This window comes from Heliangelus exortis, chromosome 11 (assembly GCF_036169615.1).
Source record: "Heliangelus exortis chromosome 11, bHelExo1.hap1, whole genome shotgun sequence".
Taxonomy (NCBI): domain Eukaryota; kingdom Metazoa; phylum Chordata; class Aves; order Apodiformes; family Trochilidae; genus Heliangelus; species Heliangelus exortis.
This window is the reverse complement of record NC_092432.1, coordinates 1,474,046-1,496,954: the sequence shown is the minus strand read 5'-3', so window position 1 is coordinate 1,496,954 and position 22,909 is coordinate 1,474,046. Positions and strand designations below refer to the sequence as shown.

Sequence of the window (22,909 nt, the reverse complement as noted above, 5' to 3'; positions counted from 1 at the left end):
TTGGAGCCAGGGGGGGGTTGGGCTCTTTTCCCAGGCAACTCTCAGCAAGACAAGAGGGCACAAGAGGTCTCAAGTTGTGCCAGGGGAGGTTTAGGTTGGACATTAGAAAGAATTTCTTTCTGGAGAGGGTGATCAGACACTGGAATGGGCTGCTCAGGGAAGGGGTGGATTCTCCATCCCTGGAGCTATTTCAAAAGAGCCTGGATGTGGCACTCAGTGCCATGGGCTGGGAACCACGGGGGGAGTGGAGCAAGGGTTGGACTTGGTGAGCTCTGAGGTCCCTTCCAACCCAGCCAATTCTGATTCTAAGAGGCTGCAAAATGGAATACTTACAGGTAGCTGGATTGCACTGGTCATAGATAGCAGCCCACATATATTTTGTTCCAGTAAATCAATGAACATTTGTCAAATAAAATTAATTGCAAACTGTTTGGCTGTTTTCCTCTTCCAGCAGCCCGTGCTGGTGGTTTGTTTCAGGAGAGGCCCTGTGTAGTATTGATCTGAATCTAAAGAGCAAGCCTGGCTGCCTGGTATCTCTTTTTTCACCCTCCTCCCCCCCTTTTTTTTTTCTCCCTTTTTATACTAAGTCATATCCATTATGGCAATGATGTATTATCAGCATTCAGCAGACAAGAGAGCGTGTTGCAGGTCGCTGAGCAAAAATTTTCAGCCTCTCTTTCCACCTGAATTAACTACTATTGAAATAGTTTATTGAGATTGAAGTATTGATTACTTTTCTTGCTAACCTTGGCTTAAGGGGGGGGAGAGGGGGAGAGGTGGTTTTGTTCTCTTTGGAAGACGCTATGTTTAGTTAGAAAATGTATTTCATTTATTTGAGTTCTTTACAGCTGCAGCTGTTTTATTGCTTGGAGAAGAGGTATCTTAGCTTTATTTTTATGACAGTATAATTATACTTTAGAAATACACTTGATTACTGTGTGTAGCAAAATTGTTCCAGTATATTGGTTTGGCCAATATTGCTATACAAACAACTTTTCAGTCAATTGAGTCTGGTAAAAAATCAATACTTTATAGCAATATTTCTAGTGAGAACTTGCTGAATCTTAATGTTTTTCCTGCTCTAAAAAGAAGACATTTTATAGTTGTTTGCCTTTATTTTCCCCCTACCTTTTGATACACTATTTTCTTAATTAAGGAATTTTATAACAGCTGTGGAGTTAGGGCAAAACCAGTCAATTATTCTTGCTTTGCTGTCACTTGCATTTTCAAAAATATGTGAAAACATACAAATAATCCCAAACTGTATATTCAAAAAGTATCTTTGAACTCTGTTTCCTTCCTTTATGCACCAGCAAAAAGAACATCTGCCTCTTATTTCATGTTTTGTAGTTTTTGCTTGGCTTTTTTTGTGTCTTGTGTGTGGTTTAATCTTTAGGTTCTGTTAGAGGACTCTTTGGCAGCAGCAAGCTGCACTCCACATACCAAAACAAACATCCAGTCCCAATGATGCTGTAATTAATTTGTGAAATCACCTAATATCTGGGAGAGAAAGGAGGAAAAGGGAGAATTGGTTATCATCTGAGCACAAACCAGACAAGGAACTCAAGTTCCCTTTAACTTGAGTAATTGGGAGAGCCGTGGCTGTTGCTGATGCACCACCCAGAAGAATTGGATAGCTGGGGAAAATAAGGATAAATGCAGAAGCTTAATTTGTTTGAGCAATTGACTTGAGCAATTTTGCTGTCTGTACATTCCAGCATATGCCCCTTTTCTTTATTCTCTTATCTCCACCAGCCTTGGGGTGCCCCATTAGCACATTAAACACAGCGCCTGGCGAGGCAGCTGGGAAGCTGCAATCTCTTGCAAGACAAACTGTGCCAGTGGATTGCAGATCCTCTGCATCATTAGCAGGGAAAAGTGTTGTCAGTTCTGGAGGGAGGGAAGCTGGAGGAAATTGAGCTGTGGTTGAGCGTGAGGGAGGTTGAGGTGATTCAGCTTGACTTGCTGGAACAGGGATGGGATATCCGGAGTTTCGAGGAGCGTTGGCTCAGCAAGGTTTGCTCTTTTTGGGTTGACCTGGTGCTGGCATGAAGGAGATCCCTCTAGAGGGTCTCTGCAATCCCAGTTTGTTCTTCAGAAGTGGTAACTTCTTCAAATGTTGTGGGAAGCCAGTGTAAATCCAAGCAGAGCTGTTGCTCTCCTTTTTTTTTTTTTTTTCCTGCGTGCATGTGCAATGCAATAACAGTAATTTCTCCCCGTTTTCAAGTACTTGCATTCACAGATTATTTCAGCCCTTTTGAAATGGAGGTGAGGGTCATCCTTTGCACATGGCAGAGGGTCAACAGAGACAGGGAAATGCTCTTCCCAAAGGAGCAAAGCAGGAACAGCAGCAGGAGCTGAGCCCCATCCCTGCAGGTTCCAGGGGCAACCCAAAAAGCTTCACTGGAGTTGTACTTCCCAGCAGATTTTCTTGTTATGTTTTAAACACTGTGCTTGTCCCAGCTTGGTCCTTGATGCAGCTCTGAAAAAAAGGAGGTACAGTCACGTTCAGTGTTTTCTTTGGCTTTAAAACAGGTCTGTGGCCACCTGAAGCCTGAAAAATCTCATTTCCCTGCATTCTTGTGCTGCACTTCTGGATTCAATTTCTGTTTCTTTTGTTTTGTTTTATTTTTAGCCACACTGAAAAGCATTGGAAGAGTAAGAACTGGACTTAAGTTAGAAACACCCCACCAAATTTCTGCATATTACCATGGCAGTTTAAACAAGACTGACCAGTGATTGCTGTTCACTTGTTTCTTTTGACCCCAGCTATCACTCGCCTGCCTCATAAAATCTGCTATGCACAAAAGTGCATAAAATGAAGATAAAGTACCTCCTTCAAGTCTGACAAAAACCATTCCTTTGCAGAATGGTAGCTGCAGTGAAAGTAAATAAATGAATGGACAGCAATCACAGCCTAGTTGATGAAACTGTTCAATTAAAGCACAGGCATTTACATGGTGTAATTTCCCTAAATTGCCAATGAGCCCCTTTAGACACAACCAGTGTTCAAATTGATTTCAGCATTGATTTTGGCTGAAGCTGATAAATTTCTGCTTGTTAGTTAAAGTAATTTTGCAGAAGACTTTGTACTGCAGTATTGAAGTGTTCATTTAGCTGATGGTTAAAAGAGGAGTTATTTACAGAGGGTTCTACTGTTGTTCTCAGATGGGACAATTCCCCGGTCATCTTTTTACTTTTAATTTTTCAGCTTCAGTATACAATCAATAGGTTATTGAAACTGATTAAAATGTATCCAGCCAGCTGCCTATGGCTGTTTAATTAGAAACTGGATGATTCTTAAATTAAAGTTGTTTTGTTTGCATTGCATGCCTGTGGCTTGGAAGATGAAGGGAATAGTAATCCTGAAAATAGGAGTTTGGGATTCCTGGGGAGGGAGGTGGGGTGTGAGCATCAGTGCCTTTTGCCCTGATGTGGGTGATGCCATCTGGATCTTGGGTACAAATAACACTCCCTGGACTAGAGGGTTGGTGGAATTTGCCAGAGCCAAGCCTAGAGGTTCTGACTCTTCCCTGGCATAGAGTAATTTTTTTATTCTTTGAAATGCTGGAAGTACAAGAGGAGTAATGCAAAGATTGAGTGTTTCTCATCATGATGGTGTCTGCAACCCAGCAGTGATTACACAGTGAACCCTCACTAACCTCACAAAGTTTGTGCTCTCAGCCTGCTCTGGGGAAGAGCAAGCTTTCTACTTGAAAATGAACCATCCCTAGGAGAGTATGTTCCCTCAGCTGTTGCAACGAATATCCAGAAACTCTGCTTCTTGGCAGAGCTCTCTTTTCCACTGCTGGTCATCACTGCCTTACTCAACAGCTTTCTTTTCCTTAATAATTTTTACCCTGTGAGTCTCCTGACCACAAACAGTTTGCTCATGCAGAAAATCCAGGTTTAGGTCTCTGTGGAGAGATGTAACATCTGAACTGGCATCACCACAGGATGTGATGTGTGTGTTTTGGCTCACTCTTGCTTCAGATTTCTTCCCCAAATTACGACGGGTTCTCTTTGCACTGTCAGGTTTTATGCTGTGTCAGATAATGTCTGTGTCAGTCCAAGCTTCTGGCTGCTCTTTGTCCTTTTGGCTGGTTTAAATCCAGCAGCTGAAACACATTAACTGTGTCTGCAGCTGATCAGGGTTGGTCTTGTGGTAGTGAGTGACCTGGTGTTGGTGACACCACAGCCTCCTGGGGCAGAGTCAAGGCTGAGCCACCTCCACCTTCAGTACAGCTCATCCTAAGGAGCAGGGACTGAGTGGCAAGGGGAGAAAAACTTGTAAATCCAGCTTTCAAGGTTGACCCTGTAACGTGTGACTTGAGTGGAGAAGAAGGACCCATGGAAGTGGGAACAGATGGAAAAAGTGGTAGGTTACAGCATGGGAGAGGTGAGGGATTCGTTCTGCTGTGCTTCAGCTTGGCTGCCAAAGCTGCTGCTTTCCCCCAGAGCTGGTTGAGTGAGACATTTTGCTACTCTGCATTTTCTTTATGCATCTTCCAGTGCCAATTTTGCTCTTTTGAAAAGTCGAAAATTTCGGCACAAGTATTTTTTTGTTTGGTTGTTTTTCTAGTTTAGCAACAAATAATTTTGCAGCCAGCACTCGAGCATCTGTAATGGGATTTTAGAGGGAAGGTTGGCATAGATTGCTGTTTCAACTAGCACAGTCCCCATAAAAGCTCCTTTTTACAACTGCTGTGCACTTTGGATTTCCTGTTTTAACAGCCAGAGAGTCAGGCTAATGTGTTTGTCTATTGCAGAAGGCAACAACTGTCAAAGTGTTTATTTCCTAGAAACAATTTGAATCTCTTTCTTTAGATGGCCATCTGAGTCTGTGACAATTCTGTCATTAGGCTGCCAGAGTCTGACCAGGAGCACGACAGCCAGTGGCAGTACTAGGAAAAAAAGAGAGGAAGGGGGAATAAAAAAAAAAGAAATAAAAAAAAGAAAAAATGAACAGTAAACCAAATCTGTGGGTGATTTGCTGCATATAGTTTGCAGCTGGTGACTTGTGTGTCATTCTGCAGTGCATAACACTTAGAGAGTTGTGTTCATCTTGTGTGACACTGGCACAGTCATTTTGCTCCAGGTTATTTCTCCCAGGGCAGGGAAATGTTCAGTTTGACTTCGTTCAGTGCCCTGACATCTGAAGGTGCTGCTTGTTGGCAACCAGAGTGGTTTGTGTTAACTTTTTAACTCTGATCATCAGCCCAGGGCTTCCATTTCTGCTAGGACAGAACTGCCTTGGTCACAGAGCCCTTTGCATGCATCAAGTGAGGAGGGTGTCTGGAGGAATTCCTCTGCTACTCATCCATGCAGTGCTACAGGTGAGCTGGTACAGGTGTGGGGAAGCATATTGGCCATTTTTAACAAGTGAAATGGTGCCTTGATGTTTTTAACAAGTGAATTCACGCAGTGGTGTGAAGCAGAAGGCACCGGATCTAGGAGGAAAGTCGTGAAAAACTTCTGGTTTAATTCTGTGAGCTCAGGTTGCCACTTGGGAAGTTGAGATTTGCCAGCAGGAGAAACTTCTCCACAAGAAGGATGTTGCAGCACCATAACAGGGCATGGGGTAGTCAGGGGATCTCTTTATCTTTGAGGCTTTCAGCAGAGAGCTGGAGAAAGCTCATCCCCTGCTGCAGTCCCACTTTGAGAGGGAAGTTGGTTTAGATGTGAGGCTCTGAGCAACCTGATCTAGTTGTGGCTGTCCCTGCTTACTGCAGGGGGGTTGGACTGTGAGCCAGCAGAGCTGTAGCAGACCTGAGTTAGTGGCATCAGCTGCAAGTTTTTCTGGTGTCTTGACCAGAGGAGAGCATCCCATCCCATCCCATCCCATCCCATCCCATCCCATCCCATCCCATCCCATCCCATCCCATCCCCACATCCTGCATTCCAGGTGTTGCTGGAGCAGCACTCTCCGTACATCATTTTGTCAGATTTGCTGATGTTAGTTATATTTCTAGGAAGGGAAAGGACTGACTCATTGGCATAGCAGACAGGTCATGGCTTTCCCTTGAATCATTTGGGCTTGCCAAGGAATATCTTATTGATTAGAAATTGCTCCTGTGGCAATCAGGGGGTAAAATAGAAAAATGTCTCCTGATTTCCAGAGTGGAGAGATGGGAAGCAGGAGCTTCTGCATGGTAGAGTGCTGGGGACTTTTGCAGTGCTTGAGCAGCATGAGCTGGTAATTTTAATGACTTTTTACTTCTAGGAGGAGACTGCATTTAATTTCAGGTTTCAGGTACTGGTAAACTTGGTTTGGAGTCAAAAGTTAGCCTCCACTTCAGGAAAAGCTGTTTGAGAAAGGGATCTTTGCATCCTCAATCTGTGCTTTTGATGTGAGCATCCTTGAGTCACTCATATGTGGGCAAATGCTTTACAATTAAAAATTAGAAAACAAATTGAAAATTGCTGTTTCTCTTGAGTGCCTGCAATGTTGAAACCTGAAGTTAATTCTTTGCTTGCCCTGGAAGAAATGATACCTCGTGCACAGCAGGTAATGCAGCTCCCCACTGTGCTTTTAGGTAAAATTTCTCACAGAGAGAATATAAAACTGTTGGTCTAAGCAAGTTGAAAGAGGGAGAAATTTTTTGTTTGACATGTCAGTTATTTATTAGGAAGCTTGTGCAGGTTCTGTTTGGTTGGCTTTGTTTGTTTTACTTTTGAACTGGGTGGAAACTCAGTGTATTAATTGTGTGGAATTTTTAGCATTAAATATTAGGGGAAAAGAAAGGGTTGAGCCAAGGTATGTTATATTCCTCCTTTGGTTTTCTTTGCAGTAGACCCCAGGAAGAACAAAGCAGGCAGTGTGAAATCCAGCTGCCTTTTTTTTTGTTTGTGTTTTTAAATTATTTTTAAACCAGAAACCAGCTGCTTCCTGACGCTTCCAGGTTTCGATTTCATTTCTTGTAGAAACACTTCAAATACATGGGGAGGGTGGAGGGGGAGAGATGCTGAGGAGTTGGCAGTTCCCCCAAAGCCCTATTCTAGTTTTCCATGATATTGATTTTTCTTTTCTGGAACACAAGGGATGCAACCACTGTACTCCATGGTCCAGCAGAAGTTTTTCCAGCTTAGCTGGAGGGCTTTGTTCGAGCAGAGTGCAGGCTTGCTCACACCAATATATTTTTTTTTTTTTTTTTTTGATTCCCTAAAATAAACCAGGTTTTCCTAGGGAGCTGAGGGGCTCCCTGAGGGGCTCTCTCCATTTTCAGAGCAGAGGAGACAAAGTTCTGCTAAAGGACTTGGCTTGCATGGGTCCCCTCAGGGCTTGAAACGTCTGGGGAGATGGTTAAATCGTCAAGGTTAATAAAATATTTGAGACAACTGTGCCAGTCTTGCTTAGAAGCTGTTGGTTGCAATGGGTGTTGGGGGCTCAGGATAATGATCTCCAGTGGGAATGCCAAGGAAGAGATTTACATTTCTCCTTCCCAGTGGGAATGTCTCAGAAGAGGTGATGGGTGGTGGCTGCTTCTCCTTTCCCTGTACCCCCAGCTCTGCCTCCCGAGGTGAGCACCTTCAGGAGAAGTTCCCCCAAGGAGGTGGCAGCTGTGCCAGGGCAGGGGGAAGGAAACCCCCCCCCCAAAACTCCCCCTCTCCCTTTCCAGAATCCAGCTTTCTTGTTCTGGTTTTCCCCTTTCTCAGAGCTCCTGCAGTGCTGGTTTTTTGGAGCATTTTTTTTTCCTGAGAGGTCTGAAAGTCGCTACTTTTCCCCATCCTCCCTGAAGATTTCTTCTTTCCTTGGTCAGTCTTGAGTTATTAAAGTTTAGTTGTAGTTCAGCAACAATCTCTTCACTTGGTCCCTGCTAATATTAAGGGACCCACTTCTCTCTGCATATTGTTCATCAACTTTCTCCCCATCTGGTGATTTAAACTGGTTACTCAACTGAGTGCAGAGTTGGTCCCAAGTCCATATTTCAGATAGGAACTAAAATACCCTTCTGAGCACCAAGAAAGAATGGTTTGCTGGCATGAAAAATTTTCATGTTCTATGGAAAACGAGTAGGAATTATTCCTTTGTGTATTTTCCATATATATTCTGAGACAAAGATGGAATTTTTCAACTGCCATCCTCTTACACTTTTTTAGGATGCCACCAGAAATCAGCTTAAGGTATCTACAGCTTTTTTGTCCTACCATGTCTTCTTCAGCACCTGTTTCCAGTCAGGCTTTGGTGGATTTGAGAAGAAAGCATTGTCTTCTAAGAGGGATACCCCAAAATTAATTTCTCAGCTCTGCTTTTAAATAAAGAAATAATTTGGCAAACTGCTCCAAAGCTGAAGCAATAATTTGTGTGCTTTAAACAGTTGACAGTGGCATCAAGTGTTCAAAATAATTTTTTAAACCTGTGATTGCAGAGGTTGTCTCTCTCTCTCCCATCTCTCCTTAACAATAAGTGATTTATAGCTACCTACTGGCAATCATCTGTCAGAGCTTTGGTGGGTCAAAAGCAAAGCAAAACTAAACCCCAACAAGAAGATTAAAAAGAAAAAACAAAACAACAGAAAAACAAACAAACAAAAGAGAGAGAGAGAGAAGAAAAATTAATTTGTGTTGCCAGAGCTGATTTCTGCAAGGAGTAAAATTTTGCAGACGTCAGAATAACATTTCCCTTGAATATTTTGCATTTTGATGCATTTTATTTCTGTTCTTTTCCTGCAAGTAGTTCAGCAGCTATTTAGCAACTGTTTCCCCTTGTCTCTGCTGTCAGGCTCTGCTCAGATGGGTTCCTAGCAAGAGGAGTTGGAGCTGCTCATCAGGCAGCATCCTTCATCCTTTGCCTCAGCCTGGAAGATTTTCAAGTTTGTGCTCAGGGAAGTGAGGAACGTGGCTGAGGAACCTTCTGCTTTTTGCTGCTTTGCTTTGGTTCTGCCATGATGAGGTTTTTTGCCTACTTTTGGGGATGACTCTGCAATCTGAGGGTTGGCTCCTGAGCTGACACTCCATGGTACTTCCAGAGTATGAGTTTCATCTCCTCGGAGACTTAGAGCATCTTTTTCTTCATGCTGTGCCCATTGTTTGGGATTTTTTTGGGGTTTTTTTTAATGCATCCCTCTGGAGCTGCATGAAGGTAGTAAATCTTCAGGCTTTACTGTGCTGACTGTACCCAAAATGATCAATTCCAGCATGGAGTTCTACATAATTTCTAACAAAAACCATTTTCCCTACACACTGATTGGAACGGGTAATTACTGTAGCAACTACAGCCTAATTTGAAGTGTTAGCTGTTAATTAAAGCCCTACAGAGGTGTAGGGTTGCCTTTTGGTGTAACCAAAGCTCCTATTCAACCTTCATTAATCACTTTACAGTTATTGTGTTGAGGGAAGGTCAGGACAACACGAGATGCAGGAGCAGCCTGGAGTAAACAAATTCCTCTTCTCCTCCCAGGTAGCAAAGGCACTGGACATGCTGTCCCCATGGGCATGGTATCTCCTTTGTGATCCACTTCTCAGCAATAATTAAATGTTAAATTGGTACTGTCAGTGCTCTGTAAACCAAACCAGGTATCTGCCCTCTGCTGGAAACTTAACCCAAACTTCCACGGATGAATTAGCGTGCATCATAATTAAATAATCAACTCTTCCCCTTTTAATTCACTTGGAAACAGGAGATCTCTCTTATGGAAAAAAAAAAAGATCAGCTTTCTTGACAAGCTAATTAAGTTGCCAAACTGCCCAGCACAGTCCATATTAAGCTAACAGACGTTCAGCATGCTCTCTCAACCTGTTCCCTTTCTTATCATTTCTGCTCATCTTAAGTCCATAATGTTTTGCCACTGTTGATTCATCCCTAGTTACAGCAGAGCTCATTTCCTCCACTGGGTTCATGGATTATGGATGCAGCCACCAGGCTGGCAGAGCTTCCTCTGCTGGTTTTCCTTTTTTTTTCCATCTTGTGCTGCTATTAAATAACACTGATTTTTGGGAATTTTTAAACTGGTTGTTCCTAAAAGCTGATGCCACACGTGCTTATCTATGAATTATTAAATAAAGTGAAGTTCTGAAAACTTCTGAGCTATTAGCAGAAATTATATAAGCACTCAGGGCCATAAATAAGATTAAACAACAGTCTCACCCTGTTCCATGGATGATTTTGTGTGCTTAAAAAATCCCTTTTAAACCTTTTCTTCAGTAATAATTGCTAGAGGTATAGAGTGGTAAAATATTATAATTCTTTAAAGTTAGTGCCACATATATGACATAACTGTGCATGGTGTCATAAATCAGTGTGAAACAATAAAACTAGTGAAGAGGAAAACCTTTAAGGGTTTTGGTTTTATGCAAAATTATAGTGGGTTTTTACTCGACATCTTTTTCACCTCCTACCTTTTTATTTTCTTACAAGTTTATTTTTAGAACTGCACAAGGCCTTGTTAAATACCTAATTATAAATGTTTGTCTTCAGAAATGAAGGCAAGCTGCTCCTGAAATACTGTGGAAAATTATTTTGGGTGTGTGTGAGCATTCACAATAATGTTTTCTAACCTTTTATATACCCACACACACTCCTCTTAAACACAAATGCAGAAAGTTCATTTTGCCAGCATTTTCTGTAGCTCCTTAGTTTATGATGAGTCAGTCATTACCTGATTTACTTCACTTTAATTAATACAGCTGTGAATCTCACTGCCTCCCCACTGAAAATACCCCCAGGACTGGCAAATTTGCCTCATAAACCTTGTTTTAGGAGAAGTTCTGACCAATGGCTCTGTCATAATTTTAGTTGATGGAAAGCACATGTGAAAGTGGATAAATCCATATTTACAGGTGTGTTCCTACAGTGTGTGAAAGTCTTTAAGGCACAGATTTGATATAAAACATGCAGGTCCAAAACCCTGCTAAATTATTTCATGGGAAGTCTGTTCTCTTGATCAATTGTTTTCATCAGTCTTTCTTGAGGAATGCCATATAAAATTGGCTTAAGGTAAAACACACCAGCTCCAAGGAATTTTTCTGTGAAATTAATGTATACATGTTGCACATATGTACAACATAATTTTATGTGATCTCAAGTTATTTAATTTTTTCCCTCATGCAGGGCATATCATGTCCCCAGTGGAAAAATACTGGCAGTAAAGGTAAGATATTACAGTAATTTTCCTTCTCTCTTTCTTTCTTGACCTTGGTTTCCTTCCCCTCCCTCTGATTGTTAGATCACAATTTGCTTTATTGCATTCAAGCCCACATAGTTTATGCAGGAAAACTCTAGTCCATAAATCCATAAATGAGCCTGGAGTTGCTGAAATTCCAGGTTTCACCCAGCAGGAATTGCTTGGCATGGTGTGTAGGTACCACTGCATCATTTCTTGGGATTATGGGGATAATTCCAAGAGCAGTTGGGGTTTGTGCCTGGCTGCTGAATGGCAGGGATGCTGCTTGGCTGTCCCAGTGTCACCCAAGCAGGGAGGGAGAGGTCAAACTGTCCCCAGGGGCATCTTCTTGAGTGGTCTCTGCAACCTCATTTTTAAATAAAATAGAATTTCCCTGTTTGCTTTTGGGATAGTGTTGTGTTTTCCTAGGAGATTTGGTGGTTTAAACAGGTTTATTTATTTTCATGTCCCATCCCTCCCCCCAGTTGTTTTGTAGCCAGCTGGTTCTGCCTTTTTTTTTTTGCCTTTTTTGGTTTTTTTCCTTCCTCCCTTGTTAGCATTCTTTGGAGTGAAGCTGTTCCTGCAGTGTTAGGTGGTCAGATAAATACCAGCTGGGTCTGAAAGTTCAGTTTAAGCTGTGATAAAGTGTGCCAACCTTGTATTGTATTTTATGAAATTGAATTTTTAAATTAAGCTATTAACAAGCTATATAAAAATATTAAAATTTGTGCTTTTTCAGTATAGCAAACTTGCCCTTTTTTTCCAATTTAAAAAAAAACCTCCAAGCAGTAGAGACTTTGGGAAAGCAAACTGGTTGTTGCATTCATACAATTCTGAGTAGTAGTTTGGGATCTAGAAGAAATTAAAAGTACATTTTAAATATACACTTTATGGAAGAATTACTGTCAAAATGGACTTTTTGTTTCATTTCTTTTCCTGTATTTATTTACTCATTAAATTTTGATGGAACTGGGTTAAATGGGAAGAATGTGGATGTGGGAGAGGTGTGCTGGGAGCTGTTGCATGGGATTTCAGGCTGCATGGTTATACTAAGGCTTCAAATGAAGCATTTATATTTACCAGGCAATATTGACAAAAATGAGGAACTTTTGACTTCCCAATAAATGGAAGGAAAGCAAATTTTTTTTTTGGCTGGATTCTACGTGTGGAAAATACAGGAAATCAAAAGAACACCCAAGTAACTTCCAGTTATGTGGGATACAAATATCACTTGAAAAAGCCATTTTGAAAAAGCCATTTTGAAAAAAAGCCATTTTGAAAAAAAAGCCATTTTGAAAAAAAGCCCTCAAATAATCCTTGTCAAGCTCTCCAGAAGAGCATCTTTGTCGTGCCAGCTCTGCTGGGTGCTGCTGCTCCCCAGCCCACCCCGTGCTGCTGCAGGGCTCTGGGTGCCTTCAGAAGCTGCCTGGAGAGGAGCTGGAGCACAAAAAAAGTCACCCAGGCAAGGGGGGAAATGAGTTCAACCTTTGCAAGGTTAATTGAAATCACCTCCCTGTGGCAAAAAAAGCCTTTTCCCCCCCCCCAGCAATTTCACCTCCTTGTTTCCCTTAGAGTTTGGGTAGTCCTGGTGGATAATTAACCATCCTGAAGAGTTGGGAAACTGGGTTCTCTTGGAGATACTACACCTGGTGGTCCTGTCACTCCCAATTCTATTTTTTCAGGGTGATTTCAGGAGAAATACTGCATCACCACGTGTGTGTGTGTGTGTGTGATCAGAGTTTAAAATACCACAAGCTGGAGGTCAGGACAGCTGCTGTGACAGTGATCACACTGCCCAGATCCAGTTAGAAAATTACTTTATTCATCACAAGGATCAAGTATTTTGACAGGGGATTACCACACTAAAAGGGAGGTCACTGGATGAATCCCTGACAGCAGAGTTTCTGCATTTTGGAGGCTTTTTTTTTTTTTTGGATGATAATGTACAGATTTTACAGAAGAAGATAACACTTCTGGTAGTGGATCTTGCAGTTGTATTGAGCAGGAAAACAAACCAGTGCATTACACCTATATTATGGATTAAGCTGTGTCATTACATATTTTTCCTGTGAACTTTACAACTCAAAAATGTGCAGAGGATTAAACAGAATTTTTTTCCTAAGGTGGCCTCATTAGAGGGGAAAAATCCGAATGGGAAGGCAGAGCCCAGCCTGGCTGATTTTCAGACTTCAGCTGCTTGTGGTTTCTCCTGCTCTTAAGCTGGCATTCAAATGGACCATTTGATTAATCATTTGTATACTGACTATAATACTCCCAAATTTCCTTTGAGTTGTACATACTGTAAAAGACAATTACGTCGCCACAGATTAAATAAGTGAATTAAACCAGAATAGCAGCTTAATTTGACCTGTGATTTTCCTCTCATTCCCTTTAGTGGAACGTATGCCACTCCAGCAAATAGATGAAGTCATCCATGACAGCTTGTGATGAATTGCAGTATTTATACTGTATATTTTAATAGCCTCACACTAATTTAAATTGAGCACAGAGTAAATTATAATTCAGTCACTTGACTGCTTGTATTTAACTTGACAACTCATCCTTATTTGTCCTGGAGGTGTAGTGGAGAGCAGAGGAAATATGCTCAGGTATTCCTCTTGGAAAAATGAGTATTTTTTCACTGGAAATGGTGGGAATGTTGTGTGCAGGGACATTAGAAGCTTGCTAATTTTGTAATCCCAGCTCCTCAGGCTTTAGTTGTAGTTTCTGATAAAAACTTGTTATGAAACTCAGCTCCTGCATGTGTTCTTTTCTACAGAGATAAATTTCATTACCTGAATTGGGCTTTGGGTGAATTGGGCTTTGTTTTTCTGTGCTCAAGAATTTTGGTGAAGTCACAGTGATTTTTTTTTTTTTTTTTTTTTTTTTTTTTTTTTTTTTTTTTTTTTTTTTTTTTTTTTTGCCATTTTTGAGAAGTTTGTAGTCTAATATCACATCTCATTTGCTTACCTGTGCTACAGTTGCAGCTGAATCCTTATTTCCTTGGTAGCAAAGGGTTTGAGGAGAGGATGGGGCTTTTTTTCTTGCTTTTACCAGGCTTATGCTGCCAGCTCACACCCTCTGACAAGCTGTTCCACCCCTCCCAACTTCATTTTCTAAATACTCTTGGGACTGTTAAACATGGGAAGAGTGACCATGGAGGTTACAGATAAGGCACTGCTGTACTGATAATTTTATTTTCCTCTTTCTGCACCCAGTTCAGTGCTGTAAATAAGATAAAGCTCCTCCAAACTTGGCATCAGCACCTCCCTTGGTGTTGTCACACAAGCCACGTGGTTTTAAACAGAAGGAAACACTTCTGTACTGTAGTTCTGGGGAGAAAATGAGATATAAAAAGGAGATAATCTGTTAATAATCCCCTGATTTGTTTGGTGGTGAGACATATGTAGCCTTGCAGCACATTTCTCTAGGTCCCCAAGACTTGTGAAGAGGGGAGCTGGGCTCTCCCAGGTTCTGCTCCCAATTAGGATGCAGGGGCTGTTTGTAATTATAGTTAATGCAAATCAAGCAGAGACCTTTCCCCATGCCAGGTCTGCCTTGATGAGATGTCAGTGATGGCTTTGACACCCCTCATGCTAAGTAGTCATTGTTTGAGTCTCTGAAACCTTCACAGAGATGGAAGCAGGGAAATTTCTTCCTCTGAGCAGAGTTGAGTGAGTTAAAGTTTAATTTTAGACTCTCAGCAATGAAATTCTGTTAATATTCAGTGGTATTCCAGCAAATTATTTTAAGTTTTTCATGCTGGGAAAATGTAAGTGAATATATTGTTGGCAAATGATTATTGATCTAGACAAGTGTGTTAAACCTTTCTTGGCAGCCCTGTATTACACTTACAATTTAGTTTAGTGACAGCTTTTATAAATAACCCTAAAGCAAACTCTTGATAGAAACAGGTTATCATTTTTTTTTTCTTTTAGACAGATTTTGATGCTCTAAAATGCACGTGTTTGGAAATGTTCTCTCTGTATTTCATCAGCAGTGACCACAGCCTATAATATCCATTTTACTAATTCTCCAAATTGGTAGATTTTTAGATTTTTGTTTCCTTTAGCTTAAAATATTAAAATTAAATAGTGTGGGAGAGCAGACTGCCCCAGGCTAAATGCAGTCAGAGTCCTTTTTGGTTTATAGAGTAGCTCTTAGTGCAACCCTTAACATAACCATGGCAAAGAATTGATGGTAAAAGTTGACTTCCCATCCCCATTCTGTTGGAACCAGCAACCTGGCTCAAAAGGATGGGAAAAGGGGGATGTGGAGGAAGGAAGAGGAAGATGAGCATGGCTGGGAGTGGTGCTCAAAGCCAGGTTGCTTGTAGTGGTTTTGAGGAATGCTTTGGTGATGCTCAGCAGATGGTAGAGAGGCTTGGGCATCATCTGCCTTTTTTTTCTGTATATTTAAAAGTTTTCCATGTTTCCTGCAGGGTTAGGGATTCCTATTAAAAAGGGGGTAAATAATTAAACAAACTGAAACTGCAGGAGCAGTTGTAGAAGACCTTTAGGGCCCCAGTGAGACATCAAGAGATATTTCCAATACTGAGGTACTTATTTAGCCCCTAGAGTTAACAACAATATGTTAGCAAAGCTTTTAAAAGTAAATAAGGCTGCTCCTTTCCTTCCTCTGCTTGTTGCTGCATGAAAATTTTCTTTCCACCTATTTCTTTCCTTTTCTCACATAAGGTTAATTATTTTGTAGCTTTTCTGGGTTTTAGTTTGAATTACTTTCTATTTCTAACCATTTGTCTGTTGTTTGTATTCTAGGTCATACCCTTAGATATAACACTGGAACTCCAGAAGCAGATAATGTCTGAGTTAGAAATTCTTTACAAGGTATGTAGATTTTCCCATTTTCATTATTCTTGCTTTATAATTTTCTTAAAGCAAATTTTAAAACACTCTTTTCTCTTTTTTCCTGTCTTTTTTCCAGTGTGACTCATCGTATATCATAGGATTTTATGGTGCTTTTTTTGTAGAAAACAGAATTTCATTGTGTACAGAGTTCATGGATGGTGAGTTGTGTATCCAGTGTGGTTTTGATTGTTAAGCATGTAAGTGAGAAAATGGTATCAAGGTGAGTTTTTCCAGAATGGAGCAAAATGCAGGAGCATGGCTTGAAAATGTGAAGTATTAATATATTAATATCCTAGGAAGTAGGGTGTGGTGGTGGTGGTTTTTAAAAAAGAAAGATGAGTATTAGGATTGTGTTTTATTCCCCGTGGTACTATGAATTTTCCCAAGTGTAACTTCACTTACTTTTATTGAAAATGTAAATAGGAGAGAAATAAATGCAAGTTTAATTTGTGGGTTGATATTTGAGTCTTCCAGACAATCTGTCCTCAGTGACAAAACAGCTGTTTCTGACATCTACTATTTTGGTAGCCAAAACAGATTTTCTTTTAGAGAAATCTATTAACCCAACATCCTGTGAGTTTTCAGGGGAAATGATCTCTTAATTGCAAGACAAGGAATTATTTTCTCACACAGCTGTTTTAGCAGGGCTGCCCTGAGTTCTTTTTGGAGTGTTCTCCTCTTTCTCCTGAGGTGAAGCTTTAGACCAGGAGCATCCCTGTCCCCACAACCTGATGCTGCTGGCATTGTGCTCATGCTTTGCTTTGAAATTCCTGGAGAAAAGGCAGGATAAGGATACTCAGGATAATTGCTCAGCACTGCTGCCCTCTGTGTATCCATTCTGGGAGCTTGTCTCAGGGCAGATGCAGTCCCCTTGTGTCTCAGGAGCAGGAACCTCCTTCACAGCATCCATCACCTTGTTTTTCCAAGCCAGAGTCTGTTTCTCCCTCCAGGTTTTTCTTGTGAGCCAGCATTTTATGCCCTCTCCAGGTTTTTCAGAAAGGTTCAGTTGAGCTGGATAGAAAGCAGCAAGGATCTTTCAAATAATTTACTGTGGAGGGAAGGCTTTCTGGCAGGAAAAATTTCCAAGGCCAAATGTGTACCATTAAACATTGCTGAGTAGCTTCTTTCTTTCTAATAGTGACCCTGGATCAAGCCCTTTAGGGGTTTTGGTGCTTTTTTTTTTTCTTTCCCTCCCTGTTAAAATGGTCTGTTCATACTGTTGGTTCTTTCTTCTCTCACTTCCTACCTCCCAGTGATCAGTGTGTCCTTCTTCCAAGCATCTTTGATTTTCCATATTTGATAAAGAAGTATTACATTGCTTCAGCAAAGCCCACAAGTTAAATTTTTGGCTGTTCTGGTGTTGGGTGACTCTTAACCAATTCTCTTTTCTGTCCTTGCAGTCACACTCAGACTTGCAAGCCCACGTTCAGCAGGAGTCACAGGCAGTGGGGGAAGCATCTGCTCCTCGTGCCAAAACATGCATCTGCCAGGAGGATGTGTGCTCCTGCTAATTCAGAGATTTTTAAAGATGACAGACACAAAAGCTTGCAGTTCTGAATTTCTTGTTGGAAAATATTTAAGCCTTTAGGGTACAGGTCCCTCGTGACGTTGCAGAGTGATGGTGTTTACTGACCAGGCACAAATTGGAATTATACTGGAGATGACCTCTGCTCTGCCTCATGTTGTGCTCTCCTTCTGGCAAGAAGCAACAGCAATCATTTAAAGGAAGAACAAAATGCAAATAAAGAGGCTTTGCCCTTTTTTTTCCCCCCTTCTCAGAACTTTAATTGTGGTGTGTAAGGGTGCAGGTAAAGATAAGCAAACAAATTTTCTCATCCTGCAGATGAACAGCTTTAGCCTTGCCAGTTTTTTTGCCCTTTTTGCCTACCTTAGGCCAGTTTACAATATTTCCTGGATCCATCTCCTTCCTATTCCCTTGGGGATTAGAGGGATTTAGGTTTCCCCTTGACCATATGATGCTGGTTGGTCAGGGTTATACCAGACAGTAACTTTTGTCCCATACTGGAGTTTGCTGGTGAATCCTGCCCAGGAGCACCTTGTCTTTCATTTTCAGACATCAATGTGCAACACTCAACTCAACTTCCACTGGTTTGATCATCAGGAGAAACCAGCTTTAATCATTTGTATAATTACTGTATCAGATGCCATGTAATGTTAGCATCAGGTTTTGGGGCCAAGGGTTAGATTTCTTTAGATTTTTAAGTCTTCCTTAGCTTTTTCCCATGACATCCTTGTTCCAGAGAAGTTACTTCAAGCCTGCTGGTTTTGAGTTCTCCAATTTTGATGTTCTCTGACTGGGAGGTTTTCTAAAAGGAGTTTGAATGTTGTTGCTCCAAGCAGAAAATAAGTAACACAATTAAAAATAAGTCTCTGAGTACAGGTTCATGTGTTTATTCAGAGTTGGGTAGATTTTTTAAGGTCAGTTATTTCTGCCACTGTTATTGTTATATCACTGATGGTGATTTTATTAATAACCAAAGCCTAGAAAACCCTTGTGACTTCAAATCTAGGGCAGTATTTCATTCTGTATTACCTAAGCACATCTTGTTTGTCCCTGCAGGGGGTTCTTTGGATGTTTATAGAAAAATTCCAGAGCATGTACTTGGAAGAATAGCAGTAGCTGTAAGTACTTCTTTCTTTTTGTCTTTCTTTTTTGATTGTGCATGTAACAGATCTCTGATTTAAGTGCACGTGTGGCCCTTTGGGACTGAGTCATCTCCAGGATCTGTGTCCTCATTTTGTCTGAAAGAAAAGGAGGTTCTGTCCTATCTTCTGCTCTTCCTCACCACCACCCTCTATGCACAAGGGTTAAGGAAGCTTTTCCCTTTTGAATGACCAGCACGTGGGTTGCTGGGGATTCAAGAAATGTAAAAGGATGTGATAAATTGAATGGGATCACAAAAAAAAAAAAAAAAAAAGTGAATTTGCTGGAGAAGTCTGTGGTCATGTTTCTTCACATCAACACTCGAGTGATCCTCTTAATCACCTTTATTGAGCCTTTAAGTCCTTTTGTGCTATATGGTTTCTTTACAAAGTGATTCAGAAGCCCTGGCCTGCCCCTCTCCTGCTGATTCCTCTGTGTCATTTCCATTCTCTCTGTCCTCCTCCTCAGTTCAGTTGAAAACTGGAGTCAGTTCCTGTTACCCCAATGCAGGGCACACATCCCCTGCCCTCCTCTGTGGCAGATGGACTCCTTAAGGCAGATAAGGAGGAGGCTGAAGATTGGATTTGGCATAAGCCAGGGCCTGCCAAAGGCTGCCTGGGGACAGGCTGCTCTCTCCCCACTGTGCTGGGACCCTTCCCACGTGAGCAGTCATGGTTGAAGAGGTAATAATCATTTTAGGGAGGGTGAGCAGGGAGCTGGGCTGGGATCTAGCAAGAACCATCAGTGTCTGAGCTTGGTAGCAAGGTGGATCCTTGGAGCACCTGGTAGCCCATCCAGCAGCTTTCAGTGACTTTGTGTTGCTAGAAATTCACTGGCCATGACTGATAACTCAGCTTACAGAACAAAACAAAAAAAAAGAGAACTAAAAAACCCAAACATCTGTATTTACTAGAGCTGAACACAGGGTAAGTGACCAGTGTCTTAGTGGATCTCACAAGGGAGAGAGATACTGCTAAACAATTGCTAAATATAAGGAATACTTTGATAACTTAAAGCAGTTTAAAGCATAACAAAGTTATTCTATCATGTGCCATTTAATTAAGTGCTGGGTTTTCACATTCATTATACATCAAGCTGACAATTTAAATCCTTTAATCCAACACAGGCAGCTATTTAGTCTCTGTTCATTGTAATTCACAGCTCTACTTTCTCTTAATTTGTGTGGCCTGCCCAGGGTGATGAACATCCTTCTCTGATGCTGTTTCCTCTAAGTAGCTTCAAATCTGCTCATTATGTAGCCTGGCAGATCCTTATGGAATTTGAATGCTTTTCACCTTTAGTTCAGAGTGAAAACGTTTCATCTCTCCTTCCTTGTGGAACAATGCTCAGTTACTCATGGTGTCCTCAGATTCCTGGTGCTAAATAGAATGTGAGCAGTGTAATAAGCCTGGGAAGGGCCTCCCAGCATTCCTTCAGGTGGTTCCCACCCCCTTTTCCTTATCTCACTGCATAATGTGCACCTAATACATCCACACTTGCCTTCTCATTCCTTTATTTCCTTTGTCTCTCCTCTCCCCATCCTCCCCCAGCCCACCTGGCTCAGTTTGCTGCAGATGTTCACTTCCAATTCTTCACTTACCCCTAATGGTGCTGCTTCAGCCCCATCTTTTATGTCTTTCTCTATTTTTTTTTAGTTCACCTGCAGGGTCATCTCTTTAGAAAACTCTTAGTTAGTGAGCAAGACTCCCTGACATGGAGCTGCTACCTGCCTTTCTCTGGTTATTTTATTTGATGCTTCAGCAGCTTGTGCCATGGCTCTGCAGTGCAGAGGGTCAGCAAAGAGGTGAACAAAGGAGCAGGTGCTTTCCAAGAAGAAACTCTCCCTTTTCTCCTGCCTCTCTGTGACAGAAGGTGTGCACTGAGGCTGAACCAGCCCTGGCAGCTTCCCCTGCTCTGGTGCTGATTTTTTTTTTGCTGGATTGGCATGGAAGGTTTGTTGGAAGGAGGCAGTGAAAGCTTTTGTTTTCTCTCTCCTTGGTCAGTGGCAGCAGGAATGGTTCCTTTAAGTCTTCACAAGTGGCCACACTGCATCTGGGTGCCTGGCATTTCAGCTCAGCCCCTTGGGGAGGTTCAGGTACCTCTTGGCCATGCCCTGGACACAGATACCAGAATCTCCACCCCAGGAAGCTTGGGAAGATCACCCAAAGGATTTCTGTGAGAAGGAGAATGTCAGGCAAAAGCTGGAGCTTGCATGGATGGATTCTGTGGACAAAATTTGGAGCTTCCATAATCTCTTTTTTTTTTTAATTTCCAGTCTGGATGTTTTCTTTCTACCTCCCTTGCACCACTTGCAGAGGGTCATTTGTCTTTTATTCTGATGGACTGGTCTGTTGAAGATGTTCAATAATGTGTGTGACCTGCACATCTGTAATTAGATTACCCCTTTGTTGTATTTGTAGACGTTTTTAAGTGAGACCTTTTCAGGAGGAAGATGGTTCAGGCAGAGGTAGAAATTCAGCAGCACCTCAGCATTCTCCTCATTCCAGCTTGGTGGACAATCAGCTTCCAAACTGGAGTGTCAGAAAAATCCTGCCAAGTGTGATACTCCTCCCTCTTGGGTTATTTATTTTTTTTAAGGGGTAAAGAGTGAGGCTGAAAGGCAGAATGCTAAAAGTAAAGCCAGGCAGTGAAAAGAGATCCTCAGAAGAGGGGGGAGCATTGGCCAGGACCTGGGCAGTAGCACTTTTTATTCAGGGGCAGGATAAAGTGGTAAGAGACAGGTAGGGGCTGCTGAGGCTTTGGGTCCCCAAGAAGCTGGAGGGGTCTTTGACTTCATCATAAATTCCTTCTGATTGCTTGTGTGAGACACCAGCTCTAGGAGGGGAAATTTCTCCTCTTCTTTGAGTTGTTTAGTTGGACTGGGGTCCAAAAAGAAAAATGTATCTTGGGAACCCCAAAGTGATGTGGTGGTCACTCTCCTGAGTTTGGGCTGATACTTCTTTGGGGTCTGCCAGTGTAAAATCTGTCCTACCTTTGCTTCCCACTTCACACATTTATTTTCCTTTCAATTTCTGAAGCAGTGACATTGTGCACTGTATTTTGAGTGCTAATGTTGATTGAAGCTCTCCCTGAAAGGATGTGCACTTGAACTGTCAGGAGAGTGAGTGATTGACAGCAGGCAGAAGTACTTTTTGTGTCAAGGCTTTGTCAAGTCATTGTTGTAAAGCCTACTTTACTGAATACCAATAATTCCTGCTAGATGTTCAATCAAAAGATACTCTGTTCCAGAACCATCTTAGAATAATATTTAATACTTAAGAGGCCTTCACTAATAGGCAAATGTAAGGTAAGTGTACAGCAATACCTTAGGTTTGTCTGTTTGAGGGGCTCCTGTGAGCATCTTTGCAGCCCAGGATAAAGAGAAGAATTCTTTTCATCAGCCTTTGCATGCTGAGAGAATCAGAATGTGAGAGTTTGTTTAATACTGTGTCTTTTAGAACTGCTTATTCAGCACATCTTCCATAATCAAGATGTTTAATAACTCACAGCTGTTGATTTTTTCTATAAGAAATGGTTCCTTTTTTCCTGTGGACACATGCTTTAAAATAAATAAATATTTTTATAATGATTTAAAAAGTTTTTAAACAGTCTAAATATATGTTTAATAATCAAAGAAGCTTTACTAGTCTCACAATCACTAGAGGAAGTTTGAAATGTTGCACTATTTCTTTTTGCATCAATACTTCTTTTTTCCTCCTCTTTTTCATATGTCAAAAAGTAGAATTCCCCTGTTTGCTTTTTGGAAGGTGGACCTGGGCAAGGCCAAACTGCTGGGCATGGAGAGAATCAGATTCCACTGTCATTATTTTTGGTTACAGAATCAAATTTAGAGTTTTCCCATCCAGTAGGAAGGATGAGAATTCCTACACTCTGCTTTCAGGCTGTGTAATATTTTTAGTGCTTCTTGATCAGTGTAACAGAAGTAATTTCATTTCAGTTGACTTGGACAATGAAAAGATTGTAACTCTGATTCACAGAGTGTCTCAGGAAAAGGAATGAAATGTCATCTCATAGATGGAAACTATAAAAAAAGATTTGCTCTGCTAAAAAAGCTGGCTTGAGACAGCAGAGATGAGTTGGGTACAAAATATCTATTGAATCTTGGTAGTTCTTGTCAAGGTATTAAATCTAGAGGGGAAAATCAGTTCAAAATGCAAGAAGTATTGGGGTTTAATTACTTTACTGAAAAACAACCTGCAGAGAGGTTTACTTGTAATATCCAGCTGCTCTTTTACAGTGTTGACTGGATGTTT

The 22,909-nt window shown here is 41.3% G+C and overlaps 1 protein-coding gene across 4 annotated transcripts in view; it reads left to right on the top strand.

The window, feature by feature from the left end:
* Window positions 1-22,909, top strand: part of MAP2K5 (mitogen-activated protein kinase kinase 5) — a 127,350-nt gene that overhangs the window by 31,056 nt on the left and 73,385 nt on the right. For all 4 annotated transcript variants that reach the window (XM_071754120.1, XM_071754118.1, XM_071754121.1 and 1 more), the window contains 4 exons: window positions 11,051-11,090; window positions 15,881-15,949; window positions 16,047-16,128; window positions 18,552-18,613. In XM_071754120.1, coding sequence (XP_071610221.1) covers window positions 11,051-11,090; window positions 15,881-15,949; window positions 16,047-16,128; window positions 18,552-18,613 — 253 coding nt within the window. The remainder of the gene's footprint in view (window positions 1-11,050; window positions 11,091-15,880; window positions 15,950-16,046; window positions 16,129-18,551; window positions 18,614-22,909) is intronic.